Below are 22,240 nucleotides of genomic sequence, written 5' to 3' on the forward strand. Positions count from 1 at the left end.
CTGTAGCACTGAAAACACATATTCACACAAAGTTACTGTAGCACAGAAAACACATATTCACACAGAGTTACTGTAGCACTGAAAACACATATTCACACAGAGTTACTGTAGCACTGAAAACACATATTCACACAGAGTTACTGTAGCACTGAAAACACATATTCACACAGAGTTACTGCAGCACAGAAAACACATATTCACACAGTTACTGCAGCACAGAAGAGCTGCATCCCAGAGGGAGAGGCTGAGAAACGGAACTCACACACACCTGCACAGCCGGGTTCTCACTTTGAGAGTCCTCACTTTGATGTCTCTGTTAAGATCATCTTTGAGCGCTTTTTTTATTTTATTTTGAAGCATAAGTTGGTGCTCTGGTGTATTTTGGTTTTGTGAGATCTGTGATAACATACATCAAACAGGAAGCTTGTGTGGGGAGGTACACAAGCAGCTTCCTGAGAAGGAACGCTAATGAAACCAAGAATGATCTTATTTTCAAAGTCTGGATTATTTAACTGAGGTAGCCATGCATTTTTAGAATGTTGCCCTGTTTTTCATTTATATATGTATTAATTATCAGAACATCCAACAGAAAGATAATGTTTTATTTAAAAAACCATATAGATATTTTTACTTCGTTAGCAGATATGGAGTAAGTCATAATGGACAGATATTAACCCAGTCTTCACTTAGTTATGCAGGTAAAGGTTTACCTGTGCAGGTGAGGAAATGCAACTGCACTGCAGAAGTGTTCTATTTGGGGATTTAACCTTTGACCCTTTGTGTTCCAGAGTTTCCAGAGTGTAAAAATCTGGCATAGTGTGTATAAACAACATCAAATGTTGATTTATACACAATTAAATCCAAAAATAGATGATAGCATTCATTAATTTTTACCGTAATTTTTATGGGCCATAAATTATATATTTTATTTCATTAGCAAGAGGTCATTCTTTATAAATTGTCAGTGTGGTGTAGGGAGAGAGTTGTTGAAAAGCTTCTTTTATATAATTAACATTTTTTTTATAATTCATAAATTAATTATTTTTGTTGATATATAAACAATTTGTTTTGTTAATTTTAATTTTTAAAAGATGTATTGGCACTACATGGCTCCTTTCTTCAGGAAACTAAAACTGTGCGTGCGGGTGAGCTCGCGGGAGAGAGAGAGTACAAGCGAGATACAGAGACCGCTCAGCCCAGCCTCAGTGACATAACACGCTCTGTGGGATGTAACTGACATCTTCTCAAAGTAGACCTCAAAACTAAGAACCAGGTATGTCTGTCATATTTCCTGATCATATCTTTGTTTATGGGACAGGACAAAAAACTGTGATCCATGCAGAAAGAGTAGATATTATGACAAATATGGATACATTTTTTGTTTGGTCTGGTTTGGTTAAATTGTTGAATCAATTGCACATAAAACTTAAAGTGCTGGCTCAAGAAAGAGGACATCCGTGTACATAAATGATAAGTCAAGATTAAACAAGAGAAATCAATGTATTCGCACTCCGTATTAAAAAAATTATGAGTGTGTGTGTATATATATATATATACATACATGTGTGTGTGTGTGTGTGAGTGTATATATATATATATACATACATGTGTGTGTGTGTGTGTGAGTGTATATATATATATATATACATGTGTGTGTGTGTGTGCATGTGTATACGCTCACACACTTTAGGGCTCACACACATTAGGCCTTTTAATTTAATTTAGCGCATTCATTTAAAATGCTTAAGGTATTAATTTATTCTTTTCACTCTTTTTTTGTCATAATTCCAAGAGCCTTTGAACGGAGACTTACATTTTATACATTTTTGTTATTTTCCATGCCTGATATTTGAATAACACACATACCATATGCTGTATATGGTGACCCAGAGGTAGAAAACTCATTTATCCATGTGCCAGTCAGCTGGGATACCAAGCAACTAAATTACTGGTCGTTCTGTACTGGGATACTGCAACATGCTTGCGTGCGTACTGTATGTCCCATTCTGTTACTAACTTACTGCATCCCTTATCTTTGACCTGCAGAATATTATATTAAATATAATTCAATAACAGTTTTTAATTTTTTTAATTTGATAAAATCTGGACCAAGCTAAAATCGATTAGACATATTAAATGGCGTCTGTTTCATTTTGTGAACACTTGATATAAAACAGATTTTAATTAACTTGCTCTACACTGTTCATAGCGCGTGATCGGGGCACTTCCCAGAGTTCCAGAGTGAGAATCAGCTGGCTCACAGCTTAGCTGGATAATCTTATCCAAACAGGTTAGGCTTGACAACCAGAAAAGCAACATTTAATTCTGTCTTAAAGTTACTAGCTAGCAAAATACAATATCTTAAAAGCACTGCCTCCATATCAAGCTTCCATTAGTTAAGATAATCTGGGGAGTAGTGTATTAAAAATATTAATGCAATAGGACTTCTTTAAAATAGTTAATATTAATATAATATTAATGCAGTTGATTTCCTAATTATAATGGTACTACTTTTTGGTATATAAAAGGAAGGTCACATATAGTTGTATGTAGTTATAAATGATGTAGGCCACCATATCGTTGTTTTATTTACCAACATTTTTTATCATAATATTAATGCAGTAAGATTTCTTTAGTATAATGCTAATCATTTTTCACATATAAAAAGAAGGTCACATATAGTTGTATGTAGTTATAAATGATGTAAAACAACAATTTAAAAAAAAGTTTTTTGTTCTGACCTGGTGTCCCATTGTTTTAGAGAAAGTCTAATAATTATTTTGTCTTCCTCAAAAAGTACATTTCTCTGAAAATTACTTAATACCCTTTGATAAAAAGTAAAATTAAAACGGCTAAAATGCAACAATTTCAATGTAACTAGTCCCCGATTCTTTATAATTTAATTTGCATCAATCTCCCAAAACCTTTAAATCTCCTTTAATCTGTGTGATATTAGAGTAATCTATTGTTTTGAGACATTTCTGTAAAACACTGTAGAAGCCTAAAAAAAGAAGAAGCCTCACAGGCCGAACACTCGCACATGGTGGGGGTACACTGATCGCCCCCAAATGAGCCGGCTAGTGTGAGGCATAAGAACGAGTTTCCATCAGACTAAGCTCCGTCTGGCTCTTACTGTTACCGACTCTTACTGTTACTGAAATATTCACAAAAAAGGAATTAATTCCCACAAGGCCATGTGGACAGAGGCAACACATTACTTAACATAGGTATCAAACATATTACTGTGATTTCACATGCATTTCAAAAAATTGGGGAAATAATGTTAAAAAAAAAGGTTTTTAAAAATCATGTAAAAAAATATTATTTTTTATTTTTGTCATATTTATTATTTTTGTCATAAAATCTAAAAGGGTACTATGGGGTTAAGGAACAAAAAATATCTAGTTCATAGGTTTAAAAAAAATGAATTCCATATAAATTGTATTTGTATTATTTATCTATTATTAATAAATAATTTAATTAATTAAAATAATATAAACGTGAACTTGTTTTTGCTTTGACTTGCATTTGAACATGTGTACTAATGCACAGTAGATATGAACAATTCAATCTATTCACACGTCAGAATCGGCCTACAAGGTAAAAATGATTTAACAAAATATTTAAACAATTAGTACAGCGCAATTAAATCATGTGTACGAAATGGCCAGAATTTCCCAGTGTAATTAGCATTACATATTTATAACGTATAATACAGGCCTCTGTTGTACATATGTATTTAAAGAATCTTGGCTTTGCATATACATATTTACAGTTGTAGGAGATTAGTACTTTAACATAAAATCCGTTTCTACAGCTGCATACTTACTACAGCATTCCAGTCAAATATCTTCACTGAAGTCACACTTTCCGAGAAGTGCAAATTGAAATTTGAAATTAATTTTAAAGTGCTTTTAATAAAGAGCCTGTCCTTTAGTGCACGGAACACAGAAGCTGTGACCGAATATTGCGCACTCTCAGAAATAAAGGAACAGTGGATCTACATTTTTGTTCTATGAGGAACACATTTCCTAAATGTATTCTGAAAGTACAATAATGTTCTATTTTGGTACTAGTAAGTGCCTTTTGAATGTGAATTCCAGAACACTTAATTGTGCTCATGCGGAACCTGCACGTGGATCAGGAGGCAGTCGTTAGAACAGATAATGGTAATACAGAGTGGTTCTAAACGGAAAAGGTCGTACACTTTCACCCTACTTATTCAATTTGTATGCCAAACAAATCATTCGAGAAGCTGGACTGTACGAAGAAGAATGTGGCAACAGAACTGGTGGAAGACTCTTTAATAACTGATGATACGACTTTGCTTGCCGGAAACGAAGAAGACTTGAAGTACTTGCTAACGAAGATCAAAGATTGTAGTCAGCAATACGGACTACATCTGAATGTGAAGAAGACAAAGATTCTTACAAATGGACCAATAAACAACGTCACGATAAATGGAGAAGAAATTGAAGTCGTCAATGATTTCATTCTACTTGGATCAACATTCAATGTCAAGGGAAGTAGCAACCAAAAAATCAAAGGACGTATTGCACTGGGAAAATCTGCCGCCAAAGACCTGTCTAAAGTTTTCAGAAGTAAAGATATCACTTTGAAAACAAAGGTGAATCTGACTCACACCATGGTCTTTTCAATCGTTTGTGAAAGCTTGACATTAAAAAAGGATGATAGAAGAAGAATTGATGCATTCGAGTTGTGGTGCTGGCGAAGAATACTGAAAATACCATGGACTGCCAGAAGAACAAACAAATCAGTCTTAGAAGAAATACAGCCAAAATATTCCTTAGAGGCGAAGATGATGAGACTTAGACTCTCATACTTTGGGCACATTGTCAGAAAAGACCTATCACTTGAAAAGGGCATCATGTTTGGTAAAGTCGAGGGCCAACGGAAAAGAGGGAAACCTTCAATTCGACGGATTGATACAATTGCTGCAGCAATGGACGCAAACGTTAGAATGGTCAGGCAAGACCGGGCAACATTTTGCTCTGTTACACATAGGGTCGCCATGAGTCGTAAACGACTCGACGGCAACTAACTAACTAACTAAAGTACCTTTTACAAAAAAGGCACAAATTAATAATGCTAATGAATTAATAAGAGTTCCACCTCATTGACAAACATGTGTGCCTTTTTTTTGTACATTTTTATTTCTTTTTTCACTTTTCTGAACATGTCAATTACAACTCATTTTTCTCAGAGAAATACAATTTTATGTGTGTTAATTCCAATCGGTACACAAACTGTTTTTAAAAACAGGTACAACTGATCTATTATGTGAAAGTAGTGTTTCCCCGTATAGTAGGCGTGCTGATCTACTGTATGAAAGCAGTGTTTTCCCCATATAGTAGGCCTGCAGATCTACTGTGTGAAAGTAGTGTTTTCCCCGTATAGTAGGCCTGCTGATCTACTGTGTGAAAGTAGTGTTTTCCCCGTATAGTAGGCCTGCTGATCTACTGTGTGAAAGTAGTGTTTTCCCCGTATAGTAGGCCTGCTGATCTACTGTGTGAAAGTAGTGTTTTCCCCTATAGTAGGCTGTGATCTACTGTGTGAAAGTGGTTTTTTCCCACTGTATAGTACGCCTGCTGAATACTGTGTAGTGTGTTTCCCGTATATAACGTCTCGCCTGATCTACTGTGTGAGGTAGTGTTTTCCCCGTTTAGTAGGCCTGCTGATCTACTGTGTGAAGTAGTGTTTTCCCCATATAGTAGGCCTGCTGATCTACTGTGTGAAAGTAGTGTTTTCCCCGTATAGTAGGCCTGCTGATCTACTGTGTGAAGTAGTGTTTTCCCCATATAGTAGGCCTGCTGATCTACTGTGTGAAAGTGGTGTTTTCCCCGTATAGTACGCCTGCTGATCTACTGTGTGAGGTAGTGTTTCCCCGTATAGTACGTCTGCTGATCTACTGTGTGAGGTAGTGTTTTCCCCATATAGTAGGCCTGCTGATCTACTGTGTGAAAATGGTGTTTTCCCCGCATAGTAGGCCTGCTGATCTACTGTGTGAAAGTAGTGTTTTCCCCGTATAGTAGGCCTGCTGATCTACTGTGTGAAAGTAGTGTTTTCCCCGCATAGTAGGCCTGCTGATCTACTGTGTGAAAGTAGTGCTTTCCCTGTATAGTAGGCCTGCTGATCTACTGTATGAAAGTAGAGTTTTCCCCGTATAGTTGGTCAGCAGGCTATGACGGCAGATGGGAGCAAGTCAAGTTGACGCATGAGCAAAAGAGCGTAGATTTATTTCTGGACCCGGCAGCCGTCGATGCCTACAGTCCCTGGCAACTGCACGCCCCTCATTACATTACAGTGCAGTTTATGACATACCCGAGACATGCCCTGATCTGCTGATAATGGTTTTCTGTCTGAAGGGCATTTGCACTGAAATGGGCTTATTACACAGCGCCCTGAGACTCCTCAGAGATTCAAAACACTCGCCGGAGAAGCAACAAGCAGGGAATCCTGACCATGCCCCCCTAAATGGCCCAACCACTGTAAGTACCCACTGACTCCACCCCCCAAAACAGCTCATCCACCGTCCATACCAAACCGACCCACCCCACTTAAAAGCCCACCCACAATAAATACCAACTGACTTCACCCCCAAAATGGCCCACCCATGACAAGCTGTTAAAAGTTTAGTTACTTCCAAAACAAATGATTCATCATTTTTTATATTTAAAATTTTCATTTTAATTCATTTTATAAAGCATTTACAAATTTGTTGGATATCAGCCTTTGAAAGAGTGATTACAGAACTGCTATACTGATGTTTGATTGATAGTGTCAGTCAACATGGATGTCGAGCTTATTTGTGTTTTATTCTCATTTTTTCAGTCATTTCCACAGGATAGACTGGGTCCTCCATCCACAGGTATTACAGACTGAATGGTCAAAGGTCAAGTTGGATAGGTGTGATAGAAACATCCTGTTTCTTAATGAAGAGGACAAATTAGTAAATATTTGTGAAATTATAGATGTTTCTGATTTTAAAAATTATCATGCATTTATTTCCTTGTTTAAAATAGTATATTTTTGTTTGATTTCAGAGAAAGACATTGTCCTGGCTCAGTATGATTTCAAACCAATGAATGATCATGACCTTGCATTTAAACAGGGGGACAAACTGAAAATAATTAGTGAGTAAGTATGACTTCCTTCTCATCACACAGCGTCCACACATTCACCACACGCATAAATGTAACATAGCTAGTATGTTTTTAAAAAGTATATTATTGTGGCTATTGCAGATCTAAATTAGATTTGTCACTCTTTCGTTGTACTGTTTCCTAGTTTGAATGAGGTAAGTTTCTGTCATTGCTTTAGAAGAACATAGTTACATGATGGATTTGAAGATTAGAATTCAGGTTATTGGTGGCTGGCTAATTTCTGGGTAACTGTGATAGGTTGTTTTGTTTTTAAGGAAAGGTGATTGGTGGCTGGCTAATTCCTGGGTAGCTGTGATAGGTTGTTATGTTTTAAAGGAAAGGGGATTGGTGGCTGGCTAAGTCCTGGGTAACTGTGATAGGTTGTTATGTTTTTAAAGAAAGGCAATTAGTGGCTGAATAATTCCTGTGTAGCTGTGATAGGTTGTTATATTTTTAAGGAAAGGTGATTGGTGGTTGGCTAATTCCTGGGTAGCTGTGATAGGTTGTTATGTTTTAAAGGAAAGGGGATTGGTGGCTGGCTAAGTCCCTGGTCAGTGGAGAGGAGGGGTACATTCCTCGTATGTATGTGGCCAGGATGCACACCCTGGAGGTGGAAAGGTAAGCACACACCTCGCCCCTCAGAATCATTCACCTTTTCTTTTTAAAGTCTATTACAGTCTGCATCATTTCTGATTAACCAATACCCAGGTCCAACAGAAAAATCATGATTCATGACATTACAGATGTTTTATTTTCTGTGTGTATGATGTGTGTGTGTGCGTGTGGGTCTGTGCATGTTTTCCAGATGGTTCTTTGAAAATCTGAGCCGGAAGGAGACAGAGCGCTTGCTCCTAGCTCCTGGGAACAAACCTGGAGCTTTCCTCATCAGGGAGAGTGAGACCAGCAAAGGTGAGCATGAGCTAACTGAGCATGAGTATGAGATTAAACCAAGAATGAGATTAAACTTGGTATGAGATTAAACTGCACGTGTGTTTATTAAACTGAGCATGAGATTAAACCAAGAATGAGATTTAACTGGGTATGAGATTAAATTGAGATCTAACCGTATGATAATGATGGTGGTGAAGATGATGATGATAATGATGATGGTGGTGGTGATTATGGTGACGATGATGATGACTTTTATGATGATGATGATGATGATGGTGGTGATGATGATAATGACAGTGGTGGTGGTGGTGAAATGGCCTGTATTGCAGGAGCATTCTCTCTGTCTATCAGAGACGTTTTGCCAGATCGCAGGAACGTTGTGAAACATTACAAAATCCGCTGTCTGGACACCGGCGGCTACTACATCTCTCCTAAGAGCAGTTTCCCCTCCCTTCAGGACCTGGTCAAGCACTACTCACGTAAGACTGCCAGAACATGCTCGCTGCTCGTGGGTTTGGGGGTGTCTCTATCTCTCTCTCTCTCTCTGATCGGGGTCTTGGGGTGTTTCTCTCTGATTGGGGGTTTGGGGGTGTCTCTCTGATTGGGGGTTCAGGGGTGTCTCTCTGATTGGGGTCTTGGGATGTTCTCTCTGATTGGGGGTTTGGGGTTGTCTCTATGATCGGGGTTTGGGGGTGTCTCTATCAGAGTTTGGGCGTGTCTCTGATTGGGGTTTGGGGTGTCTTTCAGACTGGGGGTTTGGGGGTGTCTCTGATCAGGGTTTGGGGTCTCTGATTGGGGTTTGGGGGTGTCTCTCAGATTGGGGGTTCGGGGTGTCTCTCTGATCGGGGTTTGGGGGTGTCTCTCTGATTGGGGGTTTGGAGGTGTCTCTCTAATTGGGGTTTGGGGTGTCTTTCTGATTTGGGGTTTGGGGGTGTCTCTGATCGGGGTTTGGGGGTGTCTCTCTGATCGAGGTTTGGGGGTGTATCTCAGACTGGGGGTTTGGGGGTGTCTCTCTGATCGGGGTTTGGGGTGTCTTTCTGATTTGGGGTTTGGGGGTGTCTTTCTCTCAGGAGTAGCTGATGGGCTGTGTCAGAGGCTAGCTTCTCCTTGTAAAGCTCAGAAGCCCCAGAATCCGTGGGCCCAGGACACCTGGGAGATTCCCAGGGAAACGCTGCGCATGGTGAAGAAACTGGGCTGTGGGCAGTTTGGAGAGGTGTGGATGGGTGAGCAAGGCTCTGATTATCTTTCATTCATTATTATTACTTCTTGCACTTATTTGGCATACAGTCCAGTTCCTGCACCCATTTAGGGCAGGGTGCCTTAGTGCTTCTTATGGGTAGCCCTTCTCACTCTGACTACGTGGAAGGCTGCTATAGGGCTCTGTTCATCTTACAGGCTATTATAAGAACAGCCAGAAGGTGGCGATAAAGATGCTGAAGGAAGGCAGTATGGAGCCGGAGGCCTTCCTGCAGGAGGCCAACCTGATGAAGGGGTTGCAGCACGACCGTCTGGTGCGTCTGTATGCCGTCGTCACGCAGCAGCCCATCTTCATCGTCACAGAGTTCATGGAAAATGGTGAGGTGCATTCTGGGATGTGTAGTGCAGATTTCATGCTCAAACACTCAATCTGGGTCTTTATTAAGAAACTCAGTTAACAATTAATCTTATTAATAATATTTTTGTGTCTGTGCTGTTGCATGTCTGTGCTGTCGTGTTCTTTATATGCGCTGTTCTTTGTGCTTTTCAGTGTCTGAGCTGTTCTGTGTCTGTGCTGTTCTTTGTCTGAGCTGTTCTGTGTTTGTGCTGTTCTGTATCAGAGCTGTTCTGTGTCTGAGCTGTTCTGTGTCTGTGCTGTTTTGTGTTTGTGCTGTTCTGTGCCTGTGCTGTTCTGTGTCTGTGCTGTTTGTGAGCAGTTCTCCTGTGCTGTTTCTGTTCTGAAGTTCTGTGTTGTCTGTTTGTATCTGAGCTGTTCTGTGTCTGTGCTGTTCTTTGTCTGAGCTGTTCTGTGTCAGAGCTGTTCTGTGTTTGTGCTGTTCTGTATCAGAGCTGTTCTGTGTCTGAGCTGTTCTGTGTCTGTGCTGTTTTGTGTTTGTGCTGTTCTATGTCTGAGCTGTTCTGTGTCTGTGCTGTTTTGTATCTGAGCTGTTCTGTGTCTTTGCTCTTCTGTATCTGAGCTGTTCTGTATCAAAGCTGCTCTGTGTCTGTGCTGTTCTGTATCTGAGCTGTTCTGTATCAAAGCCGTTCTGTGCCTGTGCTGTTCTGTGTCTGAACTGTTCTGTGTCTGTGCTGTTTTGTATCTGAGCTGTTCTGTGCCTGTGCTGTTCTCTGTCTGAGCTGTTCTTTGTCTGAGCTCTTCTGTATCAGAACTGTTCTGTGTTTGTGCTGTTCTGTATCAGAGCTGTTCTGTGTCTGAGCTGTTCTGTGTCTGCTGTTTTGTGTTTGTGCTGTTCTATGTCTGAGCTGTTCTGTGTCTGTGCTGTTTTGTATCTGAGCTGTTCTGTGTCTTTGCTCCTGTATCTGAGCTGTTCTGTATCAAAGCTGTTATGTGTCTGTGCTGTTCTGTATCTGAGCTGTTCTGTATCAAAGCCATTCTGTGTCTGGGCTGTTTTGTATCTGAGCTGTTCTGTTTCTGTGCTTTTTTGTATCTGAGCTTTTCTGTATCTGTGATGTTTTGTATCTGAGCTGTTTTGTATTCCATTCTTCTGAAGGGAGTTTGCTTGACTTTCTGAAGACTGAAGAGGGAAATGGTCTGATGCTTCCCAAGCTGTTGGATATGTCAGCACAGGTCAGCCAGATTTTGTTATCACACAGTGTATTTAATTTGCATGAAACATCAAAAGTAAAAAATGTTCTTCTGAGACCAGTTCGCACAGGACCATGACTGCTACTGAAATACACGTTATAAAATTAAACTAAATATGTATTTCCAGTCTGCCAATCAGTGGTTACATGCTTTCTCTTCAGAAGGCAGTAATAACGTTTGTGTTCAGTTATGAGTGTATGCATCTATCAGTGCATACATCTCTATCAGTAATTAAGATCTGGACAGGATGTGACGCGGCGTTGCCATTTTCCATGCCTGTGAGATGCGCGTCATGCTGCACATCCTGCTGAAACCGCTGCACATGTGACCCAAACCCGAAGCACGCTGCGCGGACGTGAGGCAGCGGCAGGTCACGCCTACATTCTAAAAATATCCCATCCGGCGCGTAGCTGTTTCATGAGTCTCTTTCCTGGCTTTGATGCGGCAGGACAGCTGGCAGACTCCTGCGTTTTCTCAGTCTTAGGCTGTGGTCTGGAGCGATTTATCTAACTCGGTAAATTAAGGGTGAAATGTTTTGCTGAGCTGCCATATCTTACAGTGCTGTATTGTCCCTAATATTTTTGCTAACCCTACATGTAAGTCTAAGTGTAAAATATAATGTTTAAGTCTAAATGTAAAAGATAATCTAATGTCTTCACTTTAGACTCAGTGGAATCAGTTGATTCAGTGGAAGGGGTTTACTCAGTGGATTCAGTTGATTCAGTGGAATGGGTTGACTCAGTGGAATCAGCTCACTCAGTGGAATGGGTTGACTCAGTGGAATCAGTTGACTCAGTGGAATGGGTTGACTCAGTGGAATCAGTTGACTCAGTGGAAAGGGTTTACTCAGTGGATTCAGTTGATTCAGTTGACTCAGTGGAATGGGTTGAGTCAGTGGAATGAGTTGAATCAGTGTAATCAGTTGACTCAGTGGAATGGGTTGAGTCAGTGTAATCAGCTGACTCAGTGGAATGGGTTGACTCAGTGGAATCAGCTGACTCAGTGGATTCAATTGACTCAGTGGAATTAGTTGACTCAGTGGAATCAGCTGACTCAGTGGAATGGGTTGAGTCAGTGGAATGAGTTGAATCAGTGGAATCAGTTTACTCAGTGGAATCAGCTGACTCAGTGGATTCAGTTGACTCAGTGGACTGCTCTTGTGCAGATTGCGGAGGGCATGGCCTACATCGAGCAGAATAACTGCATCCACAGAGACCTGCGCGCGGCCAACGTCCTAGTGTCCGAAACGCTGCACTGCAAGGTGGCCGACTTCGGCCTGGCCAGGCTCATCGATTCCGAATACACAGCACATGAAGGTACAGCAATAGCACGCAACACAACATCTCAAAAGCACAGCTACACCATGCCTCCCGTCTATTATTCATATGTAGACCTGTGTATTGCGTATATCAGTAGTTATCTCACTCTCTGTGTATTGTGTTCTGTGCCTGGAGTTCTCACGCTTGGTTTCTGTGCAGGGGCCAAGTTTCCCATCAAATGGACGGCTCCAGAGGCCATTAACTTCGGCACCTTCAGCATCAAATCTGATGTGTGGTCCTTCGGCATCCTGCTGACTGAGATCGTCACATACGGGAGAGTGCCTTACCCAGGTAAGGACCTCACCAAGGTAACGGCGTGTGTGCATGTGTGTGCGTGTGTAATATAATGACACTTCTGTTGGTGTTGGTGTGTGTACGTGTGGGTGTGTGTGTTCATGTGTGTGCCTGCGTGTGTGTGTGCATGTGTGTATGCATGTGCATGTGTGTGTGTGCATGCCTGTGTGTGTGTGTGTGCGTGTGTGTGTGTGTTTGCACGTATGTGTGTGCATGTGTGTGTGTGTGTGTGTGTGTGTGTTTCCACATGTGTGTGTGCATGCCTGTGTGTGTGTGTGTGTGTGTGTGTGTTTGCACATATGTGTGTGTGTGCATGCCTGTGTGTGTGTTTGCACGTGTGTGTGTGCATGACGCAGGTATGGCGAACCCGGAGGTGGTACGGAACCTGGACCGGCGGTACCGGATGCCGTGCCCGGAGGGCTGTCCCAGCGAGCTGTACCAGGTCATGCTCCGGTGCTGGAGGGAGGAGCCTGAGAATCGGCCCACCTTCGAGCACCTGCAGCACACCCTGGAGGACTTCTACATCGCCACGGAAACGCAGTATGAGAGCCAACCCTGAGCTCCTGGCCCCTCGCTGTGGGAGGTTGTTAGGGAGATGGAATTAATAAGAGTCATTAATACCTTGCAAACTATTTACTGAGAAAAATATGGGCTGTATTTCCTCTGACCAGGCCTTAGAATGTTTTAAAAATGTAAAGTTTTTATTTGTGCAATACCTACCTGCTGCCTCAATGAGGATAGTGTTGGGGTTAGAGGTAGTGTTGGGGTTAAGGTTTGTGTTGAGTCAGAGGTAGTGTTGGGGTAAAGGTTAGTGTTGGCTTAGAGGTAGTGTTGGGGTTAAGGGTAGTGTTGGGTTAGAGGTAGTGTTGGGGTTAAGGTTAGTGTTGGGTTAGAGGTAGTGTTGGGGTTAGGAGACTTCCAGTTTATAAGTTTATTAGTTTTTCAGCTTTATTATTGAATCCAAATCATGTTATTATATTAATAATGCAACACAGTTTAAAAGACAGTATGCTGTATATCTGATATAATTTATTAAATGTTCTTGATAAAAATGATTTGTAAATAATATGGTATTATTAATGTTATTGAATTATAACTTATAAAGCTGCAATAGGAGCAATCAGTCAGTAATGTGACCAAGCTGGGTGGTCTCTGTACTGTTGTGCAGCAGGGAGATTGCACTGCATGGCACACTCTAACCCAATCAGAACCCTGCACTGCACATCCCAACCCAATCAGAATTCTGCACTGCACACTATAACCCAATCAGAACCCTGCATTGTACATACTCACCCAATCAGAACCCTGCACTGCATACACTCACCCAATCAGAGCCATGCACTATACACTTTAACCGAATCAGAACCCTGTCCTGCACACTGTAACCCAGGGGTCCTCAATCTTATCCAAAAAGTGCCGGTGTGGGTGCTGGCTTTCATTCCAACCAAGCAATAACACACCTGGTTCTAACAATCAACCACTAGCATCTTTGCTAAGGACCTTGATTAGCAGCATCAGGTGTGTTGCAGAATTATCACTGCTTGGTTGGAACAAAAGCCTGCACCCACACCGGCCCTTCCTGGATGAGATTGAGGACATTACAGATTACATTACATTACAGGCATTTGGCAGACGCTCTTATCCAGAGCGACGTACAACAAAGTGTATAACCATAACCAGGAACAAGTATGACGAAACCCCTAGAGAGAAGTACCGGTCCAAGTACAGGGAACAACCGCATAGTTCAACTTGGACCCTGATGGTTAAACTGATTAACACTAACAACGAGAACGGCAACAACCCAATTTATGGAAAAATAAAAATAAATAAAAATACAATACAAGTAGTCATTAAGACAGGCGCATCAACTAAGTAACCTATGAAACAGCTGCCTAGTTACAACCCTAAGTTTAGTCATTTGCAGGGGGGAAGGGAGGGATGGAGAGAGGTGCAGCCTAAAGAGGTGGGTCTTCAGTCATCGTTTGAAATTGTTCACAGTCTCAGCTGTTCTGACCTCCACAGGGAGGTCATACCACCATCGTGGGGCCAGAACAGACAGGAGACGTGTTCTGGAAGTGCAGGTGCAAAGAGGGGGAGGTGCTAGGCGTCCTGAGGTAGCAGAACGGAGGGATCTGGCTGGCATGTAGGGTTTGAATATCTTGTGGAGGTATGCTGGGGCTGATCCCTTGACTGCCTGGTATGCTAGGACCAATGTTTTAAATTTGATGCGAGCTATAACAGGCAGCCAGTGGAGGGTAGTGAGCAGGGGAGTTACGTGGGAGTGTCTGGGGAGGTTGAAGACCAGACGAGCCGCAGCATTCTGAATGAGCTGCAGGGGTCTGGTGGTAGTCTGGTAGTCCAGCCAGAAGAGAGTTGCAGTAGTCCAGGCGGGATAGAACCATTGCTTGGACCAGGAGCTGGGTTGAGTAGGTGGTGAGAAAGGGGCGGATTCTGCGGATGTTATATAGGAAAAATCTGCATGCCCGGGTTACTGCTGCAATGTTGTTGGAGAGGGACAGCCTGTTGTCCATCATCACTCCGAGATTCTTGGCGCAGGGTGATGATGTCACTACGGTGTCCCCTAAGGAAATGGAAAAGTCGAGGAGGGGAGAGGATAGAGCAGGAATAAAGATTAGCTCCGTCTTTCCCGGGTTGAGCTTCAGGTGGTGATTGTCCATCCAGCTCTGTATGTCCCTCAGGCAAGCGGAGATGCGGGCAGGGACCTGTGTGTCCAATGGGGAGAAGGAGAGAAAGAGTTGCGTGTCATCGGCATAGGAGTGATAGGACAAGCCATGGGCAGATATTACAGGGCCAAGGGATCTGGTGTACATGGAGAAGAGAAGGGGACCAAGGACTGAGCCCTGGGGAACTCCGGTGGTGAGGGGACGGGATGGTGATACCTTACCCGCCCAGGCAACCTGGAAGGAACGGTCTGAGAGGTAGGACTCAATCCAGTCAAGGACTGTGCCGCGGATCCCTGTTGCTGCCAGGGAGGACAGGAGGGTAGAGTGGTCCACAGTGTCAAATGCAGCGGAGAGGTCTAGAAAAATCAGGACAGAGGAGAGGGAGGCTGCTCGTGCGGCATGGAGTGACTCACTGACCGAGAGGAGTGCAGTCTCGGTCGAGTGGCCAGGCCTGAAGCCAGACTGGTGGGGATCAAGCAGGTTGTTCTCAGAGAAGAAAGCAGAGAGCTGGTTAGATGCAGCACGTTCAAGTGTTTTGGATAGGAAAGGGAGGAGAGATACCGGGCGGTAGTTCTGAATGACTGAAGGATCTAGTGTGGGTTTCTTCAGCAGCAGGGTGATGTGGGCCTTCTTGAAGGATGAGGGGAAACATCCAGAAGATAGGGAGGAGTTCACGAGGGAGGCGACAAAAGGGAGGATGTCTGGTGTGATTGCTTGAAGGAGAGATGAGGGGATAGGGTCGAGGGCGCAGGTGGTAGGGCGGTGGGTGAGCAGAAGCTGGGACACTTCAGTGTCTGAGAGGAGAGAAAATGTGGAGAAACAGGGGGCGGAGGACGCAGAGGGGGCAAAGGAGCTGCGGATGTCTGCAATCTTTTCGTCAAAGAATGCTGCAAAGTCATCTGCAGTGAAGGAAGACTGGGGTGGAGGAGGTGGCACGCTGAGGAGAGAAGAGAAAATAGAGAAAAGTTGACGAGGGTTAGAAATGGAAATGGAGTTATGAAATGGAGTTATGAATTTATGAAATTCTCTACATCATGCCACGAGAGCCATAACCTTGCTATAGATCCCCTCATACAGAGCTGAGGAATAAAAGAGTGTTAAACTGAAATGAGAAAGAATGTTGAAGGGGTTCTGCATGAAACAGAAAGCACACGTGCTGTTATTGTGAACTGCTTACTCATTGTTGTGGTTGTGGTTTCCTAACAAAAAGCAGGTGACACCACAGAAGACTGGAGTACCGTTTGAGCTCTGTGCTGTGCCTGAGTGCTGTTTCTGAGTGTTGTCTGAGTGCTGTGTCTGAGTGCTGTGCCTCAGTGCTGTGTCTGAGTGCTGTGTCAGAGCACTGTGTCTGAGTGCTCTGCGTCAGTGTTGTGTCTCAGTGCTGTGTCTGAGTGCTGTGCCTCAGTGCTGTGTCTGAGTGCTGTGCCTCAGTGCTGTGTCTGAGTGCTGTACCTCAGTGCTGTATCTGAGTGCTGCGCCTCAGTGCTGTGCCTGAGTGTTGTGTCTGAGTGCTGTGCGTCAGTGCTGTGCCTCAGTGCTGTGCCTCTGTGTTCTGTCTGAGTGCTGTGCCTCAGTGCTGTGTCTGAGTGCTGTGTCTGAGCGCTGTGTCTGAGTTCTGTGTGTCAGTGCTGTGCCTCTGTGTTGTGTCTGAGTGCTGTGCGTCAGTGCTGTGCCTCAGTGCTGTATCTGAGTTCTGCGCCTCAGTGCTGTGTCTGAGCGCTGTGCCTCAGTGCCATGCCTGAGTGCTGTGCGTCAGTTCTGTGTTTGAGTGCTGTGTCTGAGTGCTGTGTCTCAGTGCTGTGTCTGAGTGCTGTGTCTCAGTGCTGTGCCTGAGTGCGGTATCTGAGCGCTGTGCCTGAGTGCTGTGCCTGAGCGCTGTGCCTCAGTGCTGTGCCTGAGTGCTGTGTCTGAGCGCTGTGCCTCAGTGCTGTGTCTGAGCGCTGTGTCTGAGCGCTGTGTCTGAGTGCTATGCCTGAGCGCTGTGCCTCAGTGCTGTGTCTGAGTGCTGTGTCTGAGCGCTGTGCCTCAGTGCTGTGTCTGAGCTCTGTGCCTCAGTGCTGTGTCTGAGCGCTGTGTCTGAGTGCTGTGTCTGAGCGCTGTGCCGAAGTGCTACTACAGCATTAGTGTCACACATGTACTACAACATTAGTGCCACACCTGTACTAAAGCAATACTGCCACACCTGTTCTACAGCATTAACGCCACACCTGTACTACAGGATTACTGCCACACCTGTTCTACAGCGTTAGTGTCACACCTGTACTACAGCATTACTGCCACACCTGTACTACAGCATTAGTGTCACACCTGTACTACAGCATTACTGCCACACCTGTACTACAGCAGTAGTGTCACACCTGTATTACTGCATTATTGTCACACCTGTACATGCTACAGCCATAGAATGCTAATCCCTTCACAAACTACAGCAATACAAATTTACAGCTGCACACAAATGGGTAGATTGGTCAGATTACCTTTATTAGTGAAGCTCATATTGTATGAAAATACAACAAATTCATATTAATGCTGAATCTTCAATTCCTTCTCCACATATTGAATGTGATCCTTTATTCTGGTGCAGTCATGTCCTGGTTTCGTGTGGTCATAAAGGGATTCTGTGCAGTCAGGGTGACTTTATGCAGTTGTGTTGTGGTAACTGGCTGTCCCACAGAGGTAGTGTTTGTGATTCTCACGTTTGTGTGGTCCTGGAATTCTTTCTCAGTGGTCACACTGTGGCAGTGTTACAGTGTTGGGTGTTCAGGTTGTGGTGGAGTGTGCGTGTTGGGTGTTCTGGTTGTGGTGGAGTGTGCGTGTTGGGTATTCAGGCTGCGGTGGAGTGTGCATGTTGGGTGTTCTGGTTGCGGTGGAATGTGCGTGTTGGGTGTTTAGGTTGTGGTGGAATGTGTGTGTTGGGTATACAGGATGCGGTGGAATGTGTGTTGGGTGTTCAGGTTGCAGTGGAGTGTCTGATCCTTGTGCATGTTCGGTGTTCAGGTTGTGGTGGTGTGTGTGTTTTGCGTGTTCAAGTTGAGATAGTGTATATGGTCTTTGTGTGTGTTGGGTGTTCAGGGTGTGGTGGTGTGTGTGTGTGTGTTGAATGTTCAGGTTGTGGTGGTGTGTGTGTGTTAGGTGTTCAGGTTGTGAGAGTGTGGATGGTCTTTGTGTGTGTTGGGTGTTCAGGGTGGGGTGGTGTGTGTGTGTTGGATGTTCAGGTTGGAGTGGTGTGTGTGTTGGGAGTTCAGGTTGGCATGGTGTGTGTTGGGTATACAGGTTGTATTGGTGTGGTGTGTTAGGTGTTCAGGTTATGTTGGGGTGTGTGTATGTGGGTGAGGTGGTGTGTGTGTGTTGGGTGTCCAGGGTGGGGTGGTGTGTGTGTTGGAAGTTCAGGTTGGGGTGGTGTGTATTGGGTGTACAGGTTGTATTGGTGTGGTGTGTTAGGTGTTTAGGTTATGTTAGGGTGTGTGTATGTGTTAGGTGTTCAGGTGGGAGTGGTGTGTGCGGTCTTCATGTGTGTTCAGGCTGTGAGGCAGGCCTCCACTGCGTCTCTGATGATCATGTGACCATCAAGTCGTGCCCTGGCTTCGTGCACTGAACACCTCCACCTGAGCATCAGCAGAGCCGTGGGCACAACCTGGCAGGAGGACCAGGAGGACTATTAGAGACAGGCCAGAGAGTTAATATGAGATCCATAAACACAGCATGGTTATCAACCAAGCAGGTGTTCTCAGAAAACACCTGATGTTGGCAGTGTGCATGTGTATAGTACCTTGCTGCTGGTGTTGGTGGTGTGTGTGTGTGTGTGTGTAGTACCTTGCTGCAGGTGTTGGCGGTGTGGGCGTGTTCAGTGAGTGGGGCTGTGTTCATCTCCTCTGTGGGCTGGTCTGTGCTGTAGATGACCTGGATCAGGGCCCCATGGCACAGTTCCTCAGGACAACCGGAGAACATCTGCAGAGCGACTCAGTCACTGAGAACATCTACACAGTGAGACTCAGTCACTGAGAACATCTACACACTAAGACTCAGCCACTGAGAACATCTACACACTGAGGCTCAGTCACTGAGAACATCTCTACATGAGTCTCAGTCACTGATACCATCTACACACTTAGACTTATTCACTGAGATTCAGTCACTGAGAACATCTACACACTAAGACTCAGTCACTGAGAACATCTACACACTGAGGCTCAGTCACTGAGACTCAGTCACTAAGAACATCTCCACACTGAGACTCAGTCACTGAGAACATCTCTACATGAGTCTCAGTCACTGATACCATCTACACACTTAGACTTAGTCACTGAGACTCAGTCACTAAGAACATCTACACACTAAGACTCAGTCACTGAGAACATCTACACACTGAGGCTCAGTCACTGAGACTCAGTCACTAAGAACATCTCCACACTGAGACTCAGTCACTGAGAACATCTCTACATGAGTCTCAGTCACTGATTCATCTACACACTTAGACTTAGTCACTGAGACCCAGTTACTAAGAATCATCTACCACTAAGGACTCAGTCATGATACCATCTACACCTAGACTTAGTCACTGAGGCATCACTAAGAACATCTCCACACTGAGACTCAGTCACTGAGAACATCTCTACATGAGTCTCAGTCACTGAGACTCAATCACTAAGAACATCAACACACTGAGACTCAGTCACTGAGAACAACTACACTCTGAGACTCAGTCACTGAGAACATCTCTACATGAGTCTCAGTCACTGATACCATCTACACACTTAGACTTAGTCACTGAGACTCAGTCACTAAGAACATCTACACACTAAGACTCAGTCACTGAGAACATCTACACACTGAGGCTCAGTCACTGAGAACATCTCTACATGAGTCTCAGTCACTGATACCATCTACACACTTAGACTTAGTCACTGAGACCCAGTCACTAAGAACATCTACACACTAAGACTCAGTCACTGATACCATCTACACACTTAGACTTAGTCACTGAGGCCCAGTCACTAAGAACATCTACACACTAAGACTCAGTCACTGAGAACATCTACACACTGAGGCTCAGTCACTGAGACTCAATCACTAAGAACATCAACACACTGAGACTCAGTCACTGAGAACAACTACACTCTGAGACTCAGTCACTGAGAACATCTGCAGACTGTCTCAGTCACTGAGAACATCTACAGAGTGACTCAGTCACTAAGAACATCTGCAGAGACTCAGTCACTGAGAACATCTGCAGGGTGACTCAGTCACTGAGAACATCTACACACCAACTCAGTCACTGAGAACATCAACATATTGAGACTCAGTCACTGAGAACATCTCCACATGAGACTCAGTCATTAAGACCATCTACACACTGAGACTCAGTCATTAAGACCATCTACACACTGAGGCTCAGTCACTGAGAACATCTCCACGCTGAGACTCAGTCACTGATGCCATCTACACACTGAGACTCAGTCACTGAGAACATCTGCAGTGTCTCATTCACTAAGAACATTTACAGAGCAACTCAGTCACTGAGAACAGCAGCACTGTAAACACAGGTAATGTGTGATATGAGTGATTTTCACCTGAAGTAGAGATACTGCTCTTCTGAACAGTTTGCTGTTGGTCACTTTCAGATCCATCATGTAGTTCCTGTAGATTTTGCCCTTTAAGATGTGAGCTCCTGTGCTGACAGCATTCAACACCCACTTAGTGGCCAGCTCCACCTGCAGTGTCTACAAACAGGACCGGAAACACACCCATGCGCGCACACACACACACACACACACACACACACATGCACACACACACATACGTACACACTCACAAACGCACACACACACTCACATACACGCACATACACACACACACACATACACACACACACTCACACACACACAAACAACACATTCGAATACACACATACACACACACATACATACACACACATGCATACACACACAATAATTAAATAGTCTTTTGGGCTGTAGATAAATTGTAGAACAGTTCCTGATGCTAGAGAGTTGGATGTTTTTTTCACCCTGAGGAAAGAATTCTCCTCTTCAGACGTACTGGGCCATGTGAAGGTCATAACAGATGCAAACACTTCTTTGATATTGTCCTAAGAAACCAAAGAAATATGGCGTCATTTTCATAAAGGTTCAGATGCAGCTGTCCTATATTAGCTGCTGGGTATTAAATTTATTTGCTTTCAGTATCAGTTCATTGATTTTTTTTATTTTTTGCAAAAGAACATTAGCACAATGTGCAACCACAACAGTGTCAGTGTTAAAGACACATGCCTACTGAATACAGAAGAGAAAGGAGGAGGGAAACCACATTAATCTGTTTCAAACAAAATTAAAGCAAATTAGGCCAGCAGGAATTTTAAAAGTGCTTTAATGTGCAACAAAATGTATTTGTTTGTATATGCAGCGCATTGAATTGGGTCAGGTGCTGGGCCCCTCATCTTTCCTGCCATTTCAAAGCCAGTCCACTGGAAAGCTCTTATTTTAAATGGACCCTACCGGAACACTGTGTGGCCCAGAAGCATGAATCACAGCATAGAGGCCCAAAGTTCTCTGCTTCACACAGAGAGCCAGATCTTCAACCGCATGCAAATCATCTGCAGGCAGAGGGAGTTAAATTTCATTATAAAATATTACTCAGAAATAAGGTTTTATTCCTGTGTCATGTCTACAGATTGTATATAGGTACAGTACACTTTAATCACTCTAAGTTTTTGTTGTTTAATTTCATGACATCATTCAAAGGAAATGCAAGCTAAACCAAACATTGAAATATTCCCGCTAACAAAGGCGTGCACCTGACTTACCGCCCAAAGTGAACAGAAAAATGACACTGTCTGACTCGGTCACATTCGGTAAGGTGGTTCTCACAAAGTCTTTGTGTCCAATGCAGAACTCTGGCCCCTAGAGATCAGACAGCAAGCCTCAAACTAATGCGCTTTATATGCTGAAGAGTTCTTAATCTGGAATAAACTCACAAATCTACCCACTAGAGAGATCTTTAATCTGGAATAAATTATAAATTCATATTTATGTCACTTCCTGCTGACCTTTCCTTACACATTTCATTTTT

The 22,240-nt window shown here is 43.5% G+C and overlaps 2 protein-coding genes across 15 annotated transcripts in view; one reads left to right on the top strand and one right to left on the bottom strand.

The window, feature by feature from the left end:
* Positions 1–1,080: 1,080 nt before the first annotated feature.
* si:ch73-340m8.2 (tyrosine-protein kinase Blk) lies at positions 1,081–13,685 on the top strand. Its single transcript, XM_064306881.1, has 13 exons — positions 1,081–1,273; positions 6,387–6,509; positions 6,853–6,889; positions 7,065–7,158; positions 7,683–7,781; positions 7,969–8,072; positions 8,384–8,533; positions 9,125–9,277; positions 9,450–9,629; positions 10,763–10,839; positions 12,023–12,173; positions 12,336–12,467; positions 12,827–13,685. Exons 2-13 carry the CDS (start codon positions 6,402–6,404, stop codon positions 13,027–13,029), a joined length of 1,488 nt encoding a protein of 495 aa, XP_064162951.1. The 5' UTR covers positions 1,081–1,273; positions 6,387–6,401; the 3' UTR covers positions 13,030–13,685.
* A 3,929-nt stretch (positions 13,686–17,614) lies between these two features.
* The window catches only part of gckr (glucokinase (hexokinase 4) regulator), a 22,689-nt gene continuing 18,063 nt past the window's right edge, over positions 17,615–22,240 (bottom strand). For 12 of the 14 annotated variants that reach the window (XM_064306901.1, XM_064307002.1, XM_064306975.1 and 9 more), the window contains 6 exons: positions 21,975–22,071; positions 21,667–21,764; positions 21,180–21,260; positions 20,725–20,874; positions 18,968–19,102; positions 17,615–18,788 (listed from right to left, as the gene is read on the bottom strand). In XM_064306901.1, the coding sequence (XP_064162971.1) occupies positions 18,672–18,788; positions 18,968–19,102; positions 20,725–20,874; positions 21,180–21,260; positions 21,667–21,764; positions 21,975–22,071 (678 nt within the window). In that variant the 3' untranslated portion in view covers positions 17,615–18,671. Of the gene's footprint in view, positions 18,789–18,967; positions 19,132–20,724; positions 20,875–21,179; positions 21,261–21,666; positions 21,765–21,974; positions 22,072–22,240 lie in introns of those variants that run through there. The other 2 variants (XR_010325217.1, XM_064306984.1) reach the window with 2 other exon arrangements.

This window comes from Anguilla rostrata, chromosome 1 (assembly GCF_018555375.3).
Source record: "Anguilla rostrata isolate EN2019 chromosome 1, ASM1855537v3, whole genome shotgun sequence".
Classification (NCBI taxonomy): domain Eukaryota; kingdom Metazoa; phylum Chordata; class Actinopteri; order Anguilliformes; family Anguillidae; genus Anguilla; species Anguilla rostrata.

What these genes read in the sequence shown, in the direction of transcription:
- si:ch73-340m8.2 (XM_064306881.1), top strand. Translation starts at nt 6,402, where the DNA reads ATGGGCTTATTACACAGCGCCCTGAGACTCCTCAGAGATTCAAAACAC. An exon ending in CACAGAGTTCATGGAAAATG is followed by an intron (nt 9,630 to 10,762) that starts GTGAGGTGCATT and finishes ATTCTTCTGAAG; the next exon opens with GGAGTTTGCTTGACTTTCTG. An exon ending in CGGGAGAGTGCCTTACCCAG is followed by an intron (nt 12,468 to 12,826) that starts GTAAGGACCTCA and finishes TGCATGACGCAG; the next exon opens with GTATGGCGAACCCGGAGGTG.